Genomic DNA, 25,990 nt, shown 5'->3' on the forward strand with positions numbered 1-25,990 from the left:
GTTCTCTCCTGTATCTCCAGCACTTTGAAGTGTCTGGTTCATTCAGTAATTGAAGAATGAATATAAGGGCATCACACATGAATAAGAAATGGCATGGCCTGCAGTTCTTTGTCCTTGGAAAAATGAACAAAGGCCCCACTAAATGTAAGAGTTTAGGGCTGACATACTGTTGATACAGCGCTAGTATTAAGGAATTACAATAAGTCCAGGAAGGCTTGGCACCCGTCCTGCCAAATATCCCTCTTCCTCTTCCCCAGAGCAAGCACAACGGCATAGCACCGCGAGGTCCAGAAGAATGGCGTCGTGCGCCCCAAACTAGGGTTCTTTACACAAAGCTTGATTGAAGCACGTAGTTTGGCATCAAAGTCGACGTGTAGCCTCCTACTCTCCTCCGTCCACCCGATCCTGCCCTCGCTACCTGCCGGGACCCCTCTGTGACTCTCAGAGGGAACAAAGCCCTCCCAGGCCTTGTGGTACCCTACCGGCAGAGTCCCCGAGCGCGCTCCCGCCTGTCGGTCCCGCCCTACTTCCCTCTGGAACGCACGGGAAGTGCACGCGCCCTTTTAGAACAGAGAGCGCGCCTGCGAGCTCTCCGCATCCCCGTGCTCATCCGGGTCTCAGAGAGCCTCAGCCAATGGTGGGTGCTCACAGCCCCCGAAGGCGGGGCTATGCCTTTCTTCACGTGGGGCCTGTGATCACCGCGGTTGCATCGTGGCAACAGCGACCTGTCCGCCTAGGAAAGGGACAGAGATAAAGAGCCCAGCGTCTGGGCGAAGATCGACAGTTTTGAGATTGAGCGGCTGCAGCCTCCTAGAAGCGACTGAAGCGTGAGCACATTCCCCAGTCGGAGCCGCCGTAGTAAACACACTTCAGAAACGTGAGGTGCCGGTCATCACGTGGGGAGCGCTTCTTCCAATGAGGAGCCTGGGGCGGGGCCGAAGCCGCTGACGCGGCGTTGGCAGCGGAGTCACCGGGCTGTCTCGGGACGGTCACCGGCAGGCAACAGTCCAGGGCCTGGACCACCGCTTCCGTGCTCCGTCCTCACTCCTGCCTCTGGGCCGGGAGGCAGCGTGGCCAACAGTGGCTGAATCCTTGCTCATCCATCTCGGCGGCTCGCCTTGGACGGGCTGCTCTTCCTCAGGGGCCACCTCGGTGGGGCGAGGTTTCCGCGACGAACCTCCTGGGACTGCGGGTGCCGGCTCGGGGCTGTCCTGGCGGCTCGAACTCCTGGAACTCGCTCACCCTCATGGGGTCTGACGCCCTCGAAGTTAGGCGTGTCGTCCAGGCAGTTGCGGCGGGCGCCGGCTCCTAAAGGGCGTCACACGCGGACTTGGCGGACTGGCCAACCCCCATTCAGCTTCCAGCTGTGCCTCCAGCGCCCTCTCCGTCTCCGGTCCCTTCCTCGGACTCATTTTTTCCTTCCCTCTCCTCTGCCGCCCTGTCCTCAGTCCTTGGGTGCGGCGACCCTCCTGGAAGCCGCGGTGTCGGTTATGAGCTGGACCCTCGTTCCTTGAATTTCTCGGTGGAGGAACTCGGCGGTGACCCTCCGCGGCCCCGGGATGGGGGTGAACGCGGTGCACTGGTTCCGAAAGGGGCTCCGGCTTCATGACAACCCCGCCCTGAAGGAGTGCATTCAGGGCGCGGACACCATCCGCTGCGTCTACATCCTCGACCCCTGGTTCGCGGGCTCCTCCAATGTGGGCATCAACAGGTGGCGGTGAGTCAAAACCCCGGGGGAAACTGCTTTGGGTGCTTTCGCGAGCCGGGACTTGACACGCGATCGGCCCCACCGGAGAACTTCAGCCTGGGACCGCCTGGCTTGTGCTGTTTTAAGAATGGTAGCCGCTTTGCGTATGAACCAGGACGGACCGACGAGTTCCCTGGCCCGAGAGTGCTGGCACGCCGGACCGCCTCGGCCTCCGTGCTGTGGAGTCCGCGTCTCGGCGCTGATGGGAGCCCGTCCCCTGTCTGTACAGGGCGTTCTTAGTGGCAGAGTTCAGGCAGCACCCTCTCTTGCCTCAGCGGCCCGTGGGTGGAGTCCCCTGGCCCCTTTGTGGCATTCGGAAGGATTGCGGTTTTTAGTGTTTACGTGTGTGTCTGGGTCAATCATACTCTGGAGAAAATTATTCATTCAGTGCCGTCGCCTCGAAACCTAGTTCTCTTCCACCTTGAGGTGGCTGAAGGAAAAACAGGGAAATAGCCTCATCTGGTTTCTCTTTGCTCAGCGCTTCCTCTCGACTCCTCCTTGTGGTTGACCGGACAAATCACAGTTTTTCTTTCTAGGCAAAGTAGGATCCTTCTAGGGATCCGAGCGCTGCGAGGAGTCTTAGAGAAGCCTGATGATCTTGCCCCGAAATACCAGGCTAGATGATCGGTAGGCCCCCGGTGGAAAGGAAAGCGTCCCACGGACCGGTAATTGACCACCTACGATATACCAGGCACTGCTTTCAACACCAGGGATATTGCAGTGAATGAAACAGACCAAAACACTTGTCCTTTTCGAGTATATGCTTCGGAAAGTCAGGGTACATGGTATTTGGTGGTGATAAGGGCTGTGGAGAAATGTAGAGCAGAGAAAGGGGATCAAGGATATGCGAGGTTGGGATTAAAGTTGCGATTTTAAATACGGTGATGGGGAAAATTTCAGAGAAGGTTTCACGTGAAGAAGGGGATGAAGCGAATTGCGGTTTGCCGTTAACCAGGGGAGAAGCAGCCCAGACAGAGGGGGCACATCAGGGAAGAGGCCCTGAGGTGGAAACGGCCTTAACTTTTGGAAGAGGACTCTATGACTGGAACGGAATAGGGGCGAGGGAAAGTAGTAGATGAGGTCAGAGATGTAACAGGGCCATACTGAGCAGAGCTTTATAGGTAGTTGTCAAGCTTTGGGCTCTTACTGAGAACGAAGTGGGAACCATTGCAGGATTATGAGCAGAGACGCGACGTGATCGGACTTAATTTTGAAAAAATTTTCTCCGGTTGTGGTTCTGAGAATGTACTGAATTGGGGGGGGGGGGTGCAGATGGACAAGAAGCAGGAAGACTGGAGGCTGTTGTATTCATTCAGATGAGAAGTGTTAATGGCTTGGACCCGAGTGATAGTGGGGTACGTGGTGAGTAGTCAGAGGCTGCATATATTTGAAGGCAGACTTCACAGTATTTGTTGGCAGATTGGGCATGTGGTGTGAGAGAAAGAGAGGAATTGGGAATGCTCTCAAAATATTTGACCTGAGGAACTAGAAGGATGGAACTGGACTTTGCTGAGAAAGTGGAGTTAGTCAGGGAGGCCACTGGGAGGGTGTCTGGAGTTCTCTTTTGAACTTGGTTAAGTTTGAGGTGTTACTACACATCCAAGTGAAGATAGCATTTATTAATTGAACATATATTGGTCATGCACCTAATGTATGCCAGGTACTGTTTTAGGTGCAGGGCATTCAGCATGAACAAAAAAGCTAAAAAACCAAACCAACCAACCCTATCCTGTTGAAGCTACGCTCTAGTGAAGCCATGAAACTGTATGAGAACATTGAGAAAGTAAGTATAGGTAGAAAAGAGAGGGGAATAATACTGAATGTTAACTGTAATTGAAAAAAATGAAAGTTAAAAAAAAAGAGAGAAAGAGGTCCATGGGCTGAGCCTTGGGCACTCTGATGTGTAGATATTTAGAAGGAACATCTAGTAAAATAGGAAAACCTAGGAGTATAGTGTCTGAGTAGCTAAGAAAGCATTTCAAAGAGAATTTCTTACCTATGTCAGGTGCTGTTGATAGGTCAGGTGAGATAAGGACAAAAAATTAAAAATTGGATATAGCATTTTGAGGCTACTCATAATCTTGAATTGAGGTATCTCAGGAGTGTAGAAGCAAAAGCCTTTTGGGGATGGCTCAGAAGCTGACAGGAGAAGGGTGGGGGACAACTCACACAGGAGTTTTGTTGTAGGGGATCAGAGAAATGGTGTGGGATATACAGTCAAGAGAGCACTTTTTTTTAAAGATGTTTGCATGTCTATGGGAATGATACAGAAGTGTATATAAAACACTTATTAGCAGAATTAGTGTCATTAACATTGATTCTGGGAAAAGATGGTAAATGTAATGTATTTTAATGTATTAATAATGTCTTAGAGTTATATAGTAATAATTCACTTTTCATAGATTATTAAGAGGATTAAATTACTTAACATATGTAAAATGCTTAAAATGTGAGTAGTAGTAGTAAGCACTTTTCATTTGCTATTAAATTGGAAGCCCTAGGTAAATACTATCTTGTTAAATGTCTGTAGTAAGTTTCTTCGAGAGCAGTTTATAAGTTTACAAAATCTAGACTGTAAGCTCCTATAGGAGAGGGATTATATATTGTTTAACTTTGTACACCCAGAAACTCATGTTGTCAAATAATGAGTGAAATAAAACTGGTAAGCACAATAGGAATGGTTCCATATTTTCCCGTTTTAAAAAGAATTTATTAAACTACTAAATATTGCCCTTCTAAAAGATGGGTAAAGATGTAAATAATGGCTAGAGATAGACTGTTTTCTTCTACTGAAGACTGAGTTATAAAAAGGCAGGGACAGAGTTTTATTTAGTCTGTTCTCATAGCACCAAATTCACGAGACATGACATCCATGAGTCAATAATTTTATATTTAAACAACTTCATTTCCCTGTTGATCATAGGATAATGTACAAACTCCTTAGCCTGGCATTCAGGCTATCTTGTGGGTTTCTATCTTCTTTTTTTCATGCCCTTTCCTTCAATTAACCTTTCTTGGACTTAACAGAAAATCAAATTTAAAAAAATTTATTTTACCTAAGTGAACAAAACTACCTTTTGATATTGCCATCATTCATTAAAAAGGATGCTTTAACATAAAATAAAAAGTTTGAAGGACATTGTTGCAAAATAAAAGACTGTCTTTTGACTTGACTAAATTAAGCTTTCTGAAAATTCACTTTGCCTCATTTGATCTTAAACCAGTGAAAACTTTATTTTAAATTTGTCATGTTTGGCGTTGAGTGATTTAAAATATTTCAATTATTTTCTTCACTCATCTCTTATTAAAATTATATCACACAAAAGCACATATACAAATGTTCATAGAATTATTCATAATTTATTATTAGTCATAATAGCCAAAATGTGAAAATAACCCAATGTCCATCTGCTGACGAAGGCTAAATAAAATATGATATATCCATCAAATGGAATATTATTCAATTATAAAAGGAAATGAAGTATTGTTACATGCTACAACATGAATGAACCTTGAAAACATGCTCAGTTGAAGAAGCCAGTCACAAACCCCTCACATATTATTTGATTCTATTTATGTGAAATATCCAGAATGGGCAAATATATAGAGGCAGAAAATAGATTAATGGCTTCTTAGGGTTGGGAGGGTTGGGGGAGTTGGGAGGTGGTAACTCAAAGGTATGTAGTTTCTGTTTGAGATGATGAAAATGTCCTAGCAGGTTGCACAACTCTGTGAATATACTAAAAACTATTGAACTGTACAGACACACACACACACACACACACACACACTAATATCACCCCTTTAAGGCCCAGTCAGAAGCCACCTTTTCCATAATACCTTTCTTTATCACCTTGTCTTGTGAACTCTTAAACCATTTTACCATTAGTATTTACCCTTAGTATATACTTTTATATGTAAATATTGATATATTCCTCATATAGTCATTTCTTCCCCACTTAACAGATTGAAAGAGAAGGTACCATTTCATTAAATCAAAAACTTATTTTGTGTTCCTGTGCATGGCAGGCACTATTTTTGGTATGGGGATACAACAATTAATAAAACAGGAAAAAGCCCTTGAGAAGCTTTTAGTCTAGGAGGAGATTTAGGCAATAAAACAAATATGATATGCCTGGCGGTGCAGCCTATGAGAACAGAGACCTAAAGGAAGGGAGGAAACAAGCTATGCAGATATCTGGGGGCAGAGCCCTCTTGTATTCTCTGCAATGTCTAGCATCCAGTCTTGTACAAAGAAGTCATTCAATAAATATATTTTAAATTTCCTTTGTAAGTCAAGGGTTTAAGAGTGGGGCAATTACTTCATTTAACTTAGATGCTAATGTGTATCTTAAACTCATAATTCAGAAAAATAATTTTCAATGAACAGATTATTTTTAGTATTTAAACCTCAGCCTGTTTACTACATAATGTTATCACATGTAGGGTTTCTTTAATTTTTAGTAACCAGATCTATAATTGTACCTACATATTTACCCATTCTTTCCTTCTGCTGCATGATTTCTGTGGAAGAGATAATGCTTCCTCTAATTCAAAACTAATCTCTATACCCCATTTTTAAAACTTCACTCATATTTGTTCCAGCTTATTGGAGGCATAATACAAGTTGTATATACTGTATTTAAGGTGTACAACAAGTTTTGATATATGTATATAGTGCGGAACTCATTTTCAATTATTCTTTCACCTTTTCTTTAGTCCCTTTGTAGGTTGATTGCAATTGCATTTAAACATGCTTAAGTCCAAGCTCTATTTAAAGGAAAAAAAAAGAGGAGGTAAACCTACTCTTGACTGTTCCTCTCCTGTAACTATGTTTCTTAGTTCCTTTATAGCCAAATTTCATGAGCAAAACGTCTAATACAAGGTTTACTTCATTTATCTTCTATTCACCCTTGAGCTCACTCCAAACTAGTGTCATTCCACATGGTACATACTCCACCAAAACTGTTTTCATCCAAAGGGTACTTTTAAACTTTTCATTCCTTGACTTTCTACTGTAATTGACTCATTTGACCACACCTTCCTTTCTTCCTTCTGCTTTGGTTAGAGGGCCTTTCTGTGTTTGTTTTTCTGCCAGAGCTATCAGTGTTCTTCCTTGATTTTTCTTTTTCTTTTCAACCCTTAAATGACTCTGAGGTCTATGATCTCCAACTTCTTCATTTTACAGCATTCCTAGTTTAAAGTCAGTTACCATCTGTATGCCCAGAATTCACAGAATATCTTCATCCACTATCTTTCTCCTGATCCCCAGATATATACCCATTACATATACCCTGCTATTTGAATGCATTATATTACTTTAACTCAACTTGTTTTTAAACAGTTCATCTTTTCTCTTACGTCTCTCAAAAGCTAAAATCCCAAACTGAGTTTTTCTATTTCCCATTTTCATAAGTAATACCACAATTTACCCAGTTGCTTAAAACAATTTAAAGATTACATTGTTAATTATATATTAATTTATTCAACAAATATTTGAGTCTCTACGGTGTGCCAGTCACTTTGCTAATTTCTGTGGGTAAAATGGTAGTCAGCAGATAATTTCTCTGTCCTTACAGAGTTTACAGTATAGAGACAGATTTATTCTGAAATAAAATAATCACAAAAATATCTCCACTGTCACTTTAGCCCATACCACCACCCACTGTGCCTAGATTACTTGAGTAATTTACAAATCATTGTCCCCCATTGCCCTTCTCTAATTTATTCTTTACACAACTGGAGTCGTCGGCAGCCGTCCGTCTCGAGAGACAATGGTGTAGCTTCTTAAGAGTCTATCTGCACCGCCGAGAATGGCTGTGCAGTCCGACTGGGGAGTGACACGGTATCTGTCTCCTCCCGTGTTGAATCGACATCTTGTGATGACGCTGGAGTGTCCTCTCCAGTGAAGCTGAAGCTACAGAGCCTGGGCAGGGTGATATGGAGGGTCTGCTGTTGCCCATGCAGCAGACCCCCCCTCTCTTCGCAGCTGAAGGGTCCAAGGGAAAGACGGAGTCAATACAGCTTGGCTTCAGGTGCGCCGCAGGAGTTGCCGGTGTTGACTACAACGTCAAACCGCCTTAGGGACTCCGGCTCCGGATTTTCTGTCGGGGTTTACTCCCTTAGCCTTTCCCTGAAGAGGTATGCCGCAAGGCAGCGGAGGTTTTTTGGAGTCAGAGTTTTCCTTCTCTGATGTGCCCTGACTGGAAGATCGAACCAGCGACACTTAGCTCGCAGGCCGACGCTCAATCCACTGAGCCAAACCAGCCACAACTGGAGTGATCTTTTAAAATTGCAAATATGATCATGTTCTTTATTCTTTTAAATCCTTCAGTGACAATTTCCTCTCCTTAAAGTTCAAAAACCATTTGAGCTGAGCCTTGAAGTATGTGATGGATATTAAAAATAGAGAATGAAGGGAAGGGGATTGAAGGCAGAGGGAAGAAAATTTCAGAATGAGAAAATAATATGAGAGAAAACACAGTATTCTGATACTGGTGAGGACGCTAGTATGACTGAGTCATATGATGCATGAAAGATAGTTGCTGCATAGTATTTTTTTGCTTTAGTATTCTATGATGGTTGCCTGACTCAAACAGGATTAAACAGAGCGAGAGAGTTGATTGGCAAGTGTAATTGAACAATCCAAGAGAAACTGGCTTCAAACGTGCATTGATGCTAGGGCCAGAAGACAATTTCTAGGACCAAATTTCTCTCTTTGCGTTTCCAGACGTCACTTATACTGGGTTCAGACAGGCTGTCCTCTGGTGGTAAAATATAGCAACGACAATAGCAGTTAAAAAACTTAAGCCATTGTGTGCCTCACGGGTGATATCAGCTCAACTGGACTGAAGTAACTAAAGTAGAATGAGTAGGAAGTGAGTGAATATCCTAAAACAACAGGCGCCTATTATATAGGAACTCAGATCAAAAAGGGGGATCAAGTCGGAAAAATGTTGGTCCCTGTTTGAGGAAATATAACTTTGACAGCTGAGTGAATGATAAAGGAAAGAGATGATATAATAGTGTGGAGGGAGGCTTTATCAACAGTTTCAGATAGTCCAGGCTTAAATTAGGGAAAGGGTTATAAGGAAGGGAAAGATGCAGGAGAGCGACTGTAGAGGTGCAGTGGACGGTTTGTGTGACTGTCTGGACAAGGCAATTTCATAGAGGAGGGTGTGAGGGAGAGAGTAGAAAGTAAGGTTCTCAGGCTTTGAGCTTCTTTGATAATTACCCATGAACTTACCATGATTTTGTATGGTACATCTCCTGCCCTGACCTCTATCTTGAGTTCCAGACCCTCCATAGCCAGTATTTTTATTCAGATTTGAAATAAGCATCTTAAGCTAGGTCTTGTCCCCACTCCCCCATCTTCCACAGTTTTTCTGAATAATCAAATAGAAACAGTCACTTCGTTGTTCTGCAAAAACCTAGGAGCCATCTTCTCTTCATTTCTTTTTTGCTCACAACCCCATGGCTAGTCTTTCAGCAATTATTATGGCTTTTTCTTAAAAATAATCTCCATATCCATTCAAATCTCACCCTTCCACTGCTATCATGCTATCCAAGTCACCAGCATTTCTTGCAGGACTATTGCAATAGCTTCCTAACTTCTTTACTTTTATTTTTATACCCGTCTTCCCAGTCTGTTCCATGTGGAAGTCAAGAGTAATATTTTAAAAACCTTAGTCAGATCCCGTCATTTCTGTGCTCAGAATCCTCCAGTAGCTTCTGTACTCAGAGCCTTATTGCCTGCGACCATAGCAGGGCCCATTCCTTCAGTATCCCTCCTTCGAGAGGCGTTTTCTGACCATCCTGTGTAACGTAGTTGCACCTTTTCCTTCCCCACTTCTACTTTTCACTTCCTATCGCCTTGCCATTTTTTCTTTATGGCATTTATCGTTTACCTGAATTTGTATATTTATTGACTTCCTTATCATCTTCCTTCTTCATTAAATTACACAGGAGAGAGATCAATTCATTATTGGTTCCTGAGCCCTAAAACAGTAGTTCTCAGTAGCTGGTCCAAGGACACTTAGGGGTTCCTAAGACTCTAGGCATCTGTGAAGTCAGAACTATTTTCATACTTAGGCATTATTTGACTTTATAACTGTCATTCTCTCACATATGTACAGTCTTGTTTTCCAGAAGCTACATGATAAGTGATCACATTATTGCTATGACAGCTAATGGAGTGTATGCTAGTTTATTTCTGGGTTTTAATTTTTTTTCATCTTTCTTTTCTCACATACATGTTAATAAATATTACCAATAAAACAAAGCTCTTTGGGTTTACTCAGTAATTTTTAAGAATAAAGGGTCCTGAGACCAAAATGTTTGAGAACTGCTACCCTAGAACGACACCTGGTAGGTATTCAATATGTACTTGTGGATTGAATGTATAAACGAATATTGTTCTGATTTTGTTGACAGAGTTTCATGTTGGCTTTCATGCATAGCTTACACCCATAACCTGTTGTTGCCTGTCATTTTCTTTAAAACCTTAAACACCCTTGTAAAGTAAACTTGAGTATAGAATTTCTTTAGTATGTTTTATGATCTATTTCGACTATTTTATCCACAGTTAATTAGAAACACTTTTTGGTGATTCACCTTTTATCAAGCCTTTTTGAAACACTCAATTTAGTTTTCAGTAGAACAGGTTTCTTTTTTACGCTTATTTAATCGGTGTATATAAAATTTAATTATGTGGTTACAATAAAAAGTTCAGCTGGCACAAACAGGTTTAAGTAAGACAATTGACTCTTGACATACCTAGAACTTTCACTAATTGGAACAGGAATCAGATGTACTAGAAAACAATAGTCTGCTTTTCTTAAGCTAAAGTTAACCATGGCCATCAGTCAATATGACCTGTGTTATGTTTTACAGAGGACATGGAGGGATTGCATAGCTTCTGTGATGGTAATAGCAAAAATAATTTCTGGTAATGTAAAAGTTGTAACTACAGATTTTTAAATTTTGACATTTTAAAATTAATTCTTACATAATTTTATTTGGTTTGGATTATTTATTTGTTTTAATTACATATTAAGGTTTCCTAGAGATGAAAGAAAAATGCTGTTTCATAAATGGGAATCTATTGACTAGTTATTTTTGCCATTTTTATTTAATCCCAGCTATATCTCCTCAGTAGCAACAGGAATAACAAACTAAATATCTTAATGATGCTTGTGAGTTTTTGTTTGTTTGTTTGTTTGCTGTTGTAAGCGATACGGGCCGGCAGGAATTAGAAGGCTATAAATAGGGTGGCTTAATATTAAATTACTGTGCTGTAGTAATGTGTACCAGAGAATGTGCTGGCCAATTCTTATATTGGTATTAACATATAATGGGTGGTCATATTCTAATTTGGGGATTAAAATACCTTTTTTATTACAGAGTTTAGTGTAACTTTTTCTGTAGTGAATCATAACTTTGGGTGATATGATGGGAATACAAAAGAAAGATTGAATTAAAAGGTAGTCCTAAAAAAATTTGGTGACATATATGGGAGGTTTTAGGAAAGGAGGACATGATTCCAATTTTGAGATCCCAGAGAGGAGACATAAGATCAGAAGGGGTTAGTTTGGGGTTTTTAGGATAAAAAGCTTGTTTTAAGGTGTATCAAAGTTAGGGTAACATCAGGATATCCAGGTATAATTGATTAGCAAGGACTGAAGCTAGGAAGGGAAATTGGGTTAAATGTGTATATAAGGTTGGAAATAATCCTTTGTGAGGTGATAATTAAAAATAGGAAAGTTCTCTGAGAACACAGTAAAGCACTACGACACACCTTCTGGATTAACTGGCTGAAATTAAAAGATCTGGCAGTACAAAGTACTGATGAAGATATGCAACAGCTAGGACTCTTTTTTCCTTTCATTTTTTTCTTTTGTTTTTTTGTTCTTTTTAAAAATTCTTTTGTTTGTCCTTTTTTTGTTTTGTTTTTTATTTTTTATTTTCCGCGCTAGAACTTCCATACACTGTTGTTAGGAGCATGAATAGTTAACACTTTGGGAAATGATGTTGAGTATTTACATTAACAATAACCCCGTATGGAGTTTCCTCAAAAAATTAAAAAATGCAACTGCCTTTTGACCCAGTGTTCCCACTGCTGGGAATATAGCTTAAGAAACACAAAACACTAATTTGAAAGAATATATGTACCCCTGTGTTCATTTCAGTGTTATTTACAATAGCCAAGATCTGGAAACAGCCCAAGTGCCCATCATTAGATGAGTGGATAAAAAAACTTTGGTACATTTACATAATGAAATACTACTTGGCCATAAAAAAGGGAAATCTTATGATTTGTGGCAGCATGGATGGACCTGGATATTATGATGCTAAGTGAAATAAGCCAGGCAGAGGAAGACAAATACCATATGATCTCACTTATATGTGGAATCTAATGAACAAAATAAACTGATGAACAAAATAGAAACAGAGGCAGAGATAACATGGAACAGACAGACAGCTTTCAGAAGGGAGGGGGTTGGAGGACTGAATGAAAGAAAGTGAAAGGATAACACATAGACACAGACAACAGTGTGGTGATAGCCAGAGGGAAAGGGGGTTACTGGGATAGGTGGAGGAGGGCAAAGGTGGGGGAATGGGGATGGCAAGAGACTTTGCTTGGGGAGATGGGTGCACAATGCAGTGTGCAGATGATTGATGTTTTATTGAGTTGTACACCTGAAAGCTGTATGGGTGCTGAACCACTGTCACCCTAATAAATTCAATTTTTTTAAAAAAGTGTCAAAGTCATGAAAGACAAACTATCCTAAATTGGAGAAGGCTAAAGGGACATGACAACTAAAGGAATATGTGACCCTAGGTTTAATCCTGGACCAGAAAAGGGACATTAGTGAGATAACTAATGGAATTTTAATTAAAGTGTGGACTAATTAATAGTATTATAACAGGATAAGTTTTCTGGAACTGATAACTATGTATAAATACTGTGAAATCAGGGAACTTAATGGTTCACCACTGAACTCATAGCACCAGCTGCACCACTGTTCTCTTTTGCTTCTCTATAAACAAACTGGCCAACTAGATTTTGATGATAGAGTCTTAAGCCAAAAAGTTTGTTTTTTCTGTAAGATGGCTCTAGTAGTGCTTAGTTGTCTTTAACTTCATTTGAAACAATTTTATTAGATTGTATTGTGACAGCTGTCATAAGCATACATTTTTAAAAAGTACCAAAATTGAATTTTTGTGTAGCCATTTTAATATTAAACATGGAATACAATAAGCAACATTTTGGCATATTCCACTTTAATATTTCAAGAAAGGTAAAAACTCAATTGAAACAAAAAAAGATTTGTGCAGTGTATGGAGAAGGTGCTGTGACTGATCAAATGTGCCAAAAGAGGTTTGAGAAGTTTCATGCTAGAGATTTCTCACTGGACAATGCAGACCAGGAGAGGTTGATAGTAATCAAATTGAGACAAAATTGAGAACAATCACCATTATACTACGTGGGAGATAGCGGACGTACTCAAATATCCAAATCAAGTGTTGATTAACCAAATTAAGCTTGGTTATGTTAATCGCTTTAATGTTTGAGTGAAAAAAAACCTTTTTGACCATATTTCCACATGTGTTTCTCTACTTAAATGTAATGAAAACGTTATGTTTTTAAAACAAATTGTGATCTTTTCCAATAATGTGAAACAGAAGAGATCGTGGTGGAAAAGAAATGAACTGACACCAGCCACGCTCAAAGCCAGTCTTCATCCAAAGAAAGTGATGTTGTGTATATGGTGGGATTGGAAGGGAGCATTCTATTATGAGTTCCTTCCGGAAAGCCAACTGATTAATTCCAACAAGTACTGCTCCCAATTAGACCAACTGAAAGCAGCACTCAATGAAACGCATTTGGAATTAGTCAACAGAAAATGTGTGATCTTCCATCAGGATAATGCGAGACTGCACGTTTATTTGATGACCAGACAAAAACTGCTACAGCTTGGCTGGGAGGTTCTGATTCATCTGCCATATTCATCAGACATTGCACCTTCAGATTTCCATTTATTCCTGTCTCAAGAGGAGGGAAGGCTCCTGAGATCATTTTACGAGGTCAGCATTATCCTAATTCCAAAACCAGATAAGAACACTACAAAAAAAGAAAAGTATAGACCAATATCCCTGATGAACATAGATGCTAAAATCCTCAACAAGATATTAGCAAACTAAATACAGCAATACATCAAAAAGATCATACCCCATGATCAAGTGGGATTTATTCTGGGGATGCAAGATGGGCATAACGTTCGCAAATCAATAAATGTGATTCACCACATAAACAGTATGAAGGATAAAAACCACATGATCTTATTGATAGATGCAGAAATAGCATTTGATAAAATACAGCACCCGTTTATGATAAAAAATTCTCAGCAAAGTGGGAATAAAGGGAACATACCTAAACATAATAAAGGCCATATATGACAAACCCATTACCAGCATCATACACAATGGGCAGAAACTACAAGTGTTCCCCTTAAGATTGGGAACAAGACAAGGATGTCCACTTTCACCACTCTTAATCAAGATAGTACTGGAAGTCCTAGCCATAGCAGTCAGACAAGAAGAAGAAATAAAAGGCATCCAAATTGGAAAGGAAGAAGTAAAACTGTCTCTATTTGCAGATGATGTAATACTGTACATAGAGAACCCCAAAGATTCCACCACGAAACTACTAGAACTGATAAATGAATGCAGCAGAGTAGCAGGATACAAAATTAATATCCAGAAATCAGTTCCATTTTTATATGCCAATAATGAACTAACAGAAAGGGAAATGAAGAAAACAATCCTATTCACAATTGCTTCAAAAGGAATAAAATACCTGGGAATAAATCTACCCAAGGATGTAAAAGAACTGTACTCGAAAAATTATAAGACACTGAAGAAAGAAATTGAAGAAGATACAAATAAGTGGAAAGATATACAGTGTTCATGGATAGGAAGAATTAACATCATTATAATGTCCATGCTTCCCAAAGCAATCTATAGATTCAATGCAGTTCCTATCAAGATTCCAATGACATATTTCACAGAACTAGAACAACTATTTCAAAAGTTTATACGGAACCACAAAAGGCCCCTCATAGCAACAGTGATCCTGAGGAAGAACAAAGTTGGAGGAATCATGTTACCTACTATGAAACTATACTATAAGGCCATAGTAATCAAAACAGCATGATATTGGCATAAAAACAGACACATAGATTGATGGAACAGAATAGAGAGCCCAGAAATAAACCCACACCTTTATAGTCAGTTAATATTTGACAGAGGAAGCAAGCACATACAATAGGCTAAAGATAGTTTATTCAATAAATAGTGTTGAAAAATTGGACAGATAATGTTCAGAGAAATGAACCTAACCCACCTTCTTATACCACACACAAGAATAAATTAAAAATGGATTAAAGACTTAAATATTAGACCCAAAACCATAAAAATCCCAGGTGAAAATATAGGCAGTAAAGTCTCATACATTGCTCATAGCAATATTTTTACTGATACAGTGATCCCTCACTTATCGCGGGTATTACATTCTAGAACCTCCCCCCCTGCAATAGGTGAAAATCCACGAAGTAGGAACCTTACATCTATTTTAGTATTTACAGTACTGCAAAATTCCGAGATATAGTGAAAAATCTGCTATTAATAACTAAATATAATATTTTTAAAAATCCCACGATACAATGAGGCTGTGATAAGTGAACTGCAATATAGAGAGGGACTGCTGTATATCTCCTAAGGCAAAGGAAACAAAAGAAAAATAAACAAATGAGACTACATCAAACTGACAAGTTTTTGTACAGCAAAGGAAATCAACAAAATAAAAAGACAACCCATGGAATGGAAGAACATATTTGCTGATACATCTGAGCAAGGGTTAATATCCAAAATTTATAAAGAACTAATAAAACAACACCAAAAACACAAACATTCCAATTAAAAAATGGGCAAATGACCTGAATAGACACTTCTCCAAAGAGGACATACAGATGGCCAATAGACATATGAAAAGGTGTTCAAAGTCAGTAATCATAAGAGAAATGCAAATTAAAACCACAATGAGATACCATCTCACACCTGTCAGAATGACTATCATCAATACATCAACAAACAACAAGTGCTGGTGAAGATGTGGAGAAAGGGGAACTCTTTTGCATTGTTGGTGGGAATGTAGACTGGTGCAGCCGCTGTGGAAACACTATGGAGTTACCTCAAAAAAATTAAAAATGGATCTGCCTTTTGACCCAGTGATCCCACTTTTGGGAATTTATCTGAAGAAACCCAAAACACTATTCGAAAGAACATAAGAACCCCCATGTTCATTATAGCATTATTTACAATTGCCAAGATATGGAAGCAGCCCAACTGCCCATCAGTAGACGAATGGATAAAACAATTGTGGGACATTTATAGAATGGAATACTACTTGGCCATAAAAAAGAGGAAAATTTTATGATTTGTGACAGCATGGATGGACCTGGAGAACACTATGCTAAGTGAAATAAGCCAGTCAGAGAAAGACAATACTACATGATTTCACTCATATGTTGAATCTAATGAACAAACTGAACTAACAAGCAAAATAGACAGACTTATAGAGAGCAGGATGACAGCTATGGGGTAGGAGTTTAGGGCGTAGAGAGATCAAGCAAAAAGGTGAAAGGATTCATGGGCGTGGACAACAGTGTGGTGATTGCAGGGGGTGGGGGGTATATGGAGGCTAAATGGCAATGGAAAAAATACAATAAAAGTTATCTTAACAGGAAAAATTTCAATTCCCTGGAAGACTGCAAAAGGCACCTCGAACATTTCTTAGTTCAAAAAGGTAAAAAGTTTTGTGAAGATGAAATGGCGAAGTTGCCTGAAAGATGGCATAAGGTAGTGGAATGAAACAGTGAATACATTGTTCAATCATGTTGTTGGTGAAAATGTAAAATATGTCCTTTATTTTTACTTAAAAACCCACTAGACTTCTTGGCCATTAACATTTGAGGAAACTGGGTAAAGAGTATATTGGAATTCATATTATTTTTGCAACTTACAACTTAAATTATTTGTAGAAAAAAAAATCCATCAGTTTCCTTCCTGAGTAAGTATATATGTACTCAATAGAAATTTGTGAACATGTATTAATGAGTACACACTATATTCATAGCAACATTATTTGTAGTAGCACCAAACTAGAAACAACCCAGATGCCCATTAACAGTAAAATGGAGAAATAAATCATGGAAGCCCTATAAAAGAAATTATCTGCAGCTATACACAATGACACGGATACAACCCACAAATATGTTTAATAAAAAGAATCAAAAGCAAAACATGATTTTATTAATTAATCTAATTAATGTTAAAGTACTATAGTTCACCTTCTATGACCTTTACTTTTTTTCTTTCTTTTTTTTTGGCAATGTTACTTGATTACAATAGGGAAAAACTGACAAAGTTTAGATATTGTGTGTTATTTAGGTCATAGGCAGAAAAAATCAGTATAATTTTCAGCATTTATGAATATTTTTCAAAAAAGAAATATATTTTCAACCATTTGACTAGAGAAAACCATTATACGTGGTAGGGCAAAAGTAGGTCTGCAGTTGCAGTACAGTAGTCCCTCTCTATATCGCGGTTCTCTTATCGCGACCTCACTGTATCACGGGATTTTTAAAAATATGATATTTAATTGTTTATCGCGGATTTTTCGCTATATTGCAGGGTTTTGCGGTACTGTACAGTAAATAATACAGTAATTAATAAGTAATAATACAAGAATAAACTGTTTCATGAACTCACAACTGTATATTTCCTTTTGCTCCACCCTGTATATAGTTCTCTTAAGACATTTGCCTTTTATAAATGTTTAACAGATTTTATTTAATTCCATGTAAGTCCCCTAAAACCACCAAATAGATGTCCTACCTGATTTTGACTGTCCTTTCAAGGTCACAATGTGGTGCTGTCTAAATATAGACAAAGATTAGTAGGAAGCCTAGATTAGAAATACTTCTTTGTGATTTTTTGAAATGAGGGCAGCATATGTTACATATACTTGTATTAGTGTAATTCAGTTCCAGAAAATTACCTGTTATTTCTGTTGAAGATCATCTTACACTGGTATCAAAAAGTGAAATGCTGTGATAGTAAAAGACCCATATCAAACATCATCTTTGTTAAATCTTAGGCCTTTCCTGACAGATTTGATTCCTCTTTGTTTCCTTAATGCCCTCAACTTTAATAATGCAGTTTAATAAGTAATATGATAGTTTTTATACCTTATTTTAATAAAACTTGAGAGACATTAGGATGGAATCCTGTGTTTATTTTGTATCTCAAGAAAATGTGCCAGTGTTGATTTAAAGAATGAGTAAGAGAAATGACTTCAGATGTGGTTTTCTACATTTTATTAGTAATTTTCTACATTTTGTTATAGTATTTTACTATTAAAAAGATAAAAGTGGTATGAACCATACCAACAGTGGACCGCAAAGATAGTAGACATTAATACAGGCCTAAGTATGACTTTTTAGTTCACACAATTAGCTTATTAAGTACACTTCAGTTGTTTTTTTCTCCACTCAGAATATTTTTTCATAAAAGTATGTAACATCTGTATGGTCAAGAAACATTTCTTATTTTTAGATGTACAAACACGTGCAATTGGAATTTGTTTGTGGTCCCTGATAGGTCCAGAACCTCTTGTGTGAAATTTAAGTCATGTTCTCTCTCCCAATCATTGAAAATGACGTATTAGTGGCTGTCTTAATTGGATTTTTTCATTCTTCCACCATTTGCTCTTTTTCTTTGGAAACCTCACATTAACCTCCTGTTTGCCCTTCTCATCCAGTGTCTGTCTTCCCCCTTTCATTCCCTTCCACGCCTGACACATGGTAGGCACTCAGGTATTTATTTAAATGAATAAATACATGGATGAAATTATTTAAGTAGTTACTGCCATGGTGGAAAAGTGAAAATAATATTGATGTGGGGAAGAAGCTCCAAACCTGTTTACTTCGGTATGTGATGTCCTGATTCGTCTACTTTTGTTTTGTTTTGTCTTGTCTTGTTTTGTTTCACAGTCCTGCCACTGTGAAAACCTCTGAAAAACTTAAATTGTACCTAGAGTAAAAATAGCATTATTAAGACAAGAGCAATATGTGTAGCTCTGTCATTTGCTTTTTGTACATGTGTTCAACAGATTTTATTTAGTTCCATTTTAATACTCTAATGCCTAGAAGTAGATTTTAAATGTGATTTTTGGCCTATCCTTAAGTGTCATGTACAATGGTTTCTAAAAATACACACGGAATAGTAAAAGTCCTAGATTTCAAATACCTTTATCTGATTTGGAGATTAAGAAGGTATAAATTACATAGCCTTATACTAGTGTAAGTCAACCTCAGAAGTTAAAAGATACTTCAAGTAAAGACTAATTTAAACTGCTGTTACTAACTGCTGTAATAGGTACTGAAAGAGTCAGATTAGTCATATCTTCGTAAAACTTTAGAGATCTTCCTCAGCACAATTGCCTTATTTTTATATGTCCTTTAACAATCGGGGGCTTCAATAATACTATGTATTAATTACTATAATAATAAATTTACACATCTATTTTTCTTAAACTTAGAGGCTCTGAGGACTAGAATTCTAAATTCATTTTTTTAATGTTCTGCATAGATGCCCAGGTGTTAGCTGTATAAATGAAAGAATTACCTCAGAATATATGATTCTGAATTTTATTAGATTACTAATAATTAAGTCTCAGATATCTCTGAAGAGATTAAAAGTTAATATGAATCTAAAGAAATCTCTTTACCAAATGAGAAATAGTGGAATAATACTTTGGGTTCATTAAATTTCACTTCTTATATTTCTTTCTCTAAGCATAGAACGGGTTCTGTATGTAGTTACATAACATTCATAAAGGCAAAACATTCATAGACATTTGTCATTTTCAACTATGAAATCAAGTGTATGTGGCATGTGTTTGAGGCCCTTGACTGGTTTATAACTTAGCGATTATATCAAATCACCTGTTTTTTGTCACTGAAAAGTGCATTAGACTTAGGATTCTTAAGTTTCAGTTTGTTCCTTTGTATTACCTTCTCTTCCTTTTTTTGACCCTCTGCCCACCCTACCCCCATACTATCTCTTTGTCCATTCTTGCTCCTCTGTCTCATCAGTCTTTGTTCTTCTATTTCATATACTCTTGCTTCTCTTTTTGAATAGAGGTTGGAATGTGATGTAAGTTAACTTTTAAAACAATCCCTCAGACTGGGTAGAAAATGGGTATCAGGCAAAGGGCAGACATAGGAAGACCACTTAGGGGGCTACTACACGCATCTTGGGGAGAGATGGTGGCATGGATAAGAGTGGTAATGGTGAAAATCATAGGAACACTTGGAATCTGGATAGACATTTAAGAAATAATATAGCAGAGGAAGTGGGTTTACTAAGTTTGGAATCCAGAGTGGAAGTGTAGGCTGAAAATGTAAATTTGGGAGTCATCAGCACATAGATGGTATTCCTACGACTAGATAAAGGAAAAGAAGGAACAACCTTCACTTTGAATGAACAAAAGGAATGCTAGTCAGAAGGCTACAAAGAAGGCTGGAGAGCGAAGGAAAAAGAGGAAGGATGGAATGTCCGAATAGAAGCAAAGAATAGGTGTATGTATTTCTAGAAGGAAAGATGGATAGTATGTGTCACGGGAGGAAGGGAGGGAGAACAGATAAAGATAAAGAGCAATGACATATGGGACACAGCAGTATAACTAGTTATGGCCAATAAATTGTGTGAGGAAGGATGGAATATCCGAATAGAAGCAAAGAATAGGTGTATGTATTTCTAGAAGGAAAGATGGATAGTATGTGTCACGGGAGGAAGGGAGGGAGAACAGATAAAGATAAAGAGCAATGACATATGGGACACAGCAGTATAACTAGTTATGGCCAATAAATTGTGTAAGGAAGTTCTTGGCTGAAGCAATGTAAGGCCTCTGTGTCCTTCTGGTTTTTCCCTTGCTGTAAAGGTGCCCTTTTGTTCAAATTATAGAGCCACAAGATCAAAGCAGCTGGAGTGATAAAGTCACCACTTGGAGAATAACTGCCTAGAGTTGCCTGAACTCAGCATGAGCAAGATAAAAACTTTTGTCAAGCAACTTATTTGGAGGTTGGTTGTTAACCAACATAAGCATATCCTATTCTACCAATCAGATGACACTGACCTGAGTAACTTCAAGAATGGTCTCATTATTAACTGAGATTGGGAGATGTGGGACGAGAAGGTTGGAGGGGACTTTCAAAGGGAGATGCTGAATAGGCAGTAGGATATCCAAAAAAAATCCTTCTATGACCAATCTATAAAATTAACCTCTCCTCCCGTATCCCTCTACCCTATTTTAGTTTTCTCCGTAGAGATTATCACAACTAAAATCTAGTAGTAGTTCAAGAGCTTAGCATCTGGAGCCAGCAGATTGAATGAGTTTAAAATCTTGGCTTTGCTACTTTTCCCTTCGTGAGTCCTTGGGAAAATTACTTAACCTTTCTATGCCTCAATTTTCTCATTTGTAAATAAGGGAAATACCTATATCAAAGGGTTGTTATGTTTATGCATGTAATGTTCTTAGAGCAGTGTACAATCACACTTTCTAAAGATTTGCAGCTATTATCATAGTTGTCACCATCATCATCATCATCATCAAACATGCAAATTTCATGACTTCAGGCACTTAATTTTGTTCTCACATTTACCCTAGGGCCACAACAATGTCAGTAGAATCTCAAAAAAATTTTGATGGATGGATAGATTGCATTATGTGGCTATCACTTTTTGCAGCAATGTCAGTATAGGAAACATTTTGACCTTTGGCCAAACTTCAGACAGGCCTGTGTGACACATGCTAGGTCATAGATTTAAAAAAAAGAAGAAAAGAATTTTTCAGTATTATGTCTTCTTTTCACAGATGAAAATTGAAATTTTATTAAATTATTTTTCCAGTTTATGAGGTATAATTGACATACAACTAGTCTTTTTCTGAAGTAAAAATTTTCAAATAGTACTATTAGACATTAGACTACAGAAAAGCATTATAGATAGATCTGGGACAGCATGCTTTTGACCACATGTTGCACAGATTTTATTTAGTTGTATGTAAATCCTTTAAAGCCTAGAAATGCATCTTATACTTGATTTTGGCCTAACCTGGCAATAGTTTCTAATAATAAGAGGTCTGGATTATAAATAGCTTTGTGTGATATTTTAGATCAGAGGCATAAATTACATAAATTGTATTAGTGTAAATTGATTCTAGAAACTAAGTGATTTAACCCTTTTAAATTCTGTTATTAATTTTAATAATTTTTCTGTATTTTTAATAATATTGATAGTATCAATACTCATGTTATCTGTAAATACCATGCTTTTATTTCTTCTCTCACTACACTGGTAAGGCCTACTAGTAACTAGGTTGAACAGAAGTGGTGATAGCAAGCATTCTTTTCTTCCCAATCCTAAAATAAATGCTTTCAACATTTACCATTAAATATGATATTTTCTATAAGAATTTTTGTGGATGCTGTTTGCCACGTTAAGGAAGGTATCATCTAGTCCTAGTTCGTTGGGAGTCATACACATCTAAATTAAATTTTTTACTTTATTACTTAGCTGAATTATTTTGGAAAACATCTTTGATTAGTTTCAGATTCATCATTTTAAAAATGAGATACCTTATAAAGTTGTTGGGAGTATACTATACATAAAATACCTAGTACAATAGAATTTTCTTTTTCTTGCACTACATTGATTATTGAATCAAGCCTTTAAAATCCCTTTCATCTGCCTTCATTAATTTACTTATTTGGTTCATTGTTAGATGAATATTTTTGAACTTCTACGTGTCAAGCATTGTGTACTGGCAAGTGGTGAACAAGGCCTAGCTGCAGCCTTTAAGGAAGTTATAGTCAAGTGGCCAATAATTTTCTCTCCCTATCTCCAGCTATTAAAATCATGTTAATACTGAAAGGCCTCTTAACTCCCATCACAATATCCTGGAAATTTTTGCCTAAGTTTTTCCCTATCTTAAAAAAGAAAAAAAATCAGACGTGAATTCTACCTCCTGATTTTTCAAAGCATATTAATGGTATCCATGTGTCTCTGTTAATATATGTTGCATTCTGCCATAACAGGTTCTGTTATATTCATTTACATCATGTACATTTTCAAGTTTCCTTTCTAAATTTCAAGACCCTTGAGTATTGGAATCATATTATTTATCTTGTATCCCTCAAATAAATGGAATTATATGGGTAATGAGCAATATATTTTTCTGATCGAGAGCTTAAATTAATTTTTATATGTAAAAACTGATATTTGTTTTATAGAATTTTAATATATACTGAGTTTTCCTGAAAAAAAATATCACCTATGTAAATCAAAAAAAGATTTTTCTTTGTTTTGTCCAGAACCTTACTAAGTCTTGATCAACATTATAGAAAATCACATCACTAAAGGCAATACCAACCCATGGTGTTTGAGTCATCAGTAAAACAACCATATCGGTCTGTTTTTTTAGCTATTGGATTTAAAAATTATTCTGTATTTAGGTGTAGGCATCCAAATAATTCATTTTCTTCTTGTGCCAGACTCGGGTATTTACATATCAAGTACATATTACTTTTTTTTCTAACATATAAAAGACCTTTCTCATATATTAGAACAGTATATAATGTTTTAAAATTGTATATATAGATATACTATATTGTTTATGAATTTCATTTCATAATTTAAAAGAGGGCATTGCAAAATACTTCTTACAAAAAGGGACATATATCATGGTATAGGTTCACTGATTTATTACCATTATAGCTTTACAAAATAAAAAATTTGTTCTGAAAATATATATTTAATCTTTATTCAATATTAAATTGTTCTCCATACAGAAAATGTATATCACAAATATTCTGACAATTTGAATAATGGTTAATTTAGATAAAAGCATTAAACATTTGTTGAAAACTAGAAAAAAATAAGCATATGTAAATTTTATGCAATTTATAGAGAGAAATTGCTATTTATAATTTAAAAATTCTAATTAAACACTTAGATTATGGTTAATGACTGAGACTTTTATTTTTTCTTTATTTTAGTTAATATATACAGAAATTTAATTTTTTTAAATTTAATTCTGTTATTTCATGCAGAGGATAAGAGAATATATTTTGCATGGGGTTTTAATTATCTTAATTTATATTCTTTAAATCAGTTCTTTAGAGTCAGCAATGAATTGTTTTGGTTTAGTTATTCAAAGTGTAGTTTTCATTGTTGAGCATGTGATAAGATACATTTTATAAACTAAAGTACAGAACCAGATGGTTTTATTCTGGTATGATATATCTTAATTCATAATGCCTTATTTTCAGCAGCAGGGGATTATGTTGGCCCTACTATTGCCTTTTTTAGACTATTTTATAGGCAGAACTAGAAATTCTGGTTACATAAAGCTGTTCTAGCACAGGCTGGAAAGTAGGTCATTGTGACTGGGAGTATACCAAACCACCCACTGGTTGCTATAGCAATGACCTACTTTAAGAAATGATTTCTGTTGATTCATGTTGAAATCATCTTTTGGAAATGGTATAAGGAAGTTCACTGCATGTACTTCTTTCTAATAGCAGTAAACTAATGAACTCTGGAGGTTAAAGAGATTCTTAAAATGTTTAAAATAAAGAAATATATTTTTCTCACCTAGCACCTCTGCAATTTATTTTAAAGTAGTACAGTTAGTGTAGTAATTAAATTAACATGAGAACTGTCTTCTGTGTAGGCAATACAATTATACAAAGGGATGTAGTGAGTTTTACTACCTCAGGCCTATTTAAAAACTAATCTGTTGCATGTAGTTAATAGCATCATTAACTGAGCCTTCAAATGATTTGAAAGGAACAGTAAATTTGCCAAATTGGAGGTCTGAAAATGTATTCCTGTTAAGTGTGCCCTTTGTATTTTCAATATACAGTATATGAAATCATCATACTCAATATTGAATGCCTGTCTGAGGCACATACATTTGTAATATATACAAGATGAAATTTGTGTGTTCTCTGGAGCACATTGAATCTGAACTCTGACAGTGTGAAGGATGAAAGGTTAGATTTTATGTAGCACCCTTTCCAGTGAAATTATTCAGCACTCAAAAGAAATCTTATCTGTCAGTAAGTTGATACTTTGAACCTGAGATATTGCAGGTTTTATTTTATGGTATTATCAAGGAAGAATTATACGCTTAGAGATTAGTTGATTTAGGGTCTTAATTGCTCTGTATCTTGCCTTATACAATGTCTTTCCAGAAGGTATCCAGCCATGTAATATGAAAAATAGAGACATTTATTGAACAAGATACAAGATACAAGAAACACTGTACATAGGACAATGATATCTCGTTCCCTTCCAAGTCGGTACCTGGGGACCTCACACAGTTCTCCCAATTATCATCAGCTGCCCCGTCATATTTTCCTGAATCTCACTGATGGTCTGAATGAAATCTCTTCCCTTTCAAAAGTGATTTTAGTTTTGGGAAAAAGCCAGACATCACAGGGCATGAAATCTGGGCTGTAGTGGGGCTGAGTCACCTGGGTGATTTGATGTTTCGCCAAAACACTCTGCATGAGATGTGATGCATGAGCGGGCGCATTTTCATGATAAAGCTGCCAATCACCAGTTGTCCATAGTTGTGGCCTTCTGAATCATCCAGATAGTTTCCATGGAGGAATATTAAAGCTTAATGCAAAATTTGATGTAGATGCATTGCTTTACTTGCTCAGTCATTTTGAATGCAATGGACACACAGAACACATGCTCACTCAGTGGCATCTACCACCCCCACTGACTGTTACAGTGAAGTTGTCATTGTTCAGGCATGAGCATTCCAGTCCACTTTCCTTGTCTGCCAGGTTACATTGATTTCATGTAAATTGTACTCTTATATTAACAATGGCTGGACTTTTTCTTGACAGACTTTGGTCTATTCATATTCACATTTGCCTTGTCACTGGAAGATTTTGATCAAAACTTTGTCCAAAGTCACATTCAGGGGAAGTTATAAGTTCAAGATGAATATAGGTGCATATAGACAAATTCGTTGTCTTCTGTTGCCATGCCCAGGTATTTGCATATAGAAACATTATGTTTTTCAAAAATAATTTTCATAAA

At 37.5% G+C, this 25,990-nt stretch overlaps 1 protein-coding gene across 2 annotated transcripts in view; it reads left to right on the forward strand.

The window, feature by feature from the left end:
* Positions 1-691: 691 nt before the first annotated feature.
* Positions 692-25,990, forward strand: part of CRY1 (cryptochrome circadian regulator 1) — a 55,976-nt gene continuing 30,677 nt past the window's right edge. Inside the window, exon 1 of one of the 2 annotated variants that reach the window (XM_090272561.1) lies at positions 692-1,717. In XM_090272561.1, coding sequence (XP_090128687.1) covers positions 1,560-1,717 — 158 coding nt within the window. In that variant the 5' untranslated portion in view covers positions 692-1,559. The remainder of the gene's footprint in view (positions 1,718-25,990) is intronic. The other variant, XM_090272560.1, reaches the window with a different exon arrangement.

Source organism: Furipterus horrens, unplaced genomic scaffold, assembly GCF_987537825.1.
Source record: "Furipterus horrens unplaced genomic scaffold, mFurHor1.1.pri manual_scaffold_4, whole genome shotgun sequence".
Lineage (NCBI taxonomy): Eukaryota > Metazoa > Chordata > Mammalia > Chiroptera > Furipteridae > Furipterus > Furipterus horrens.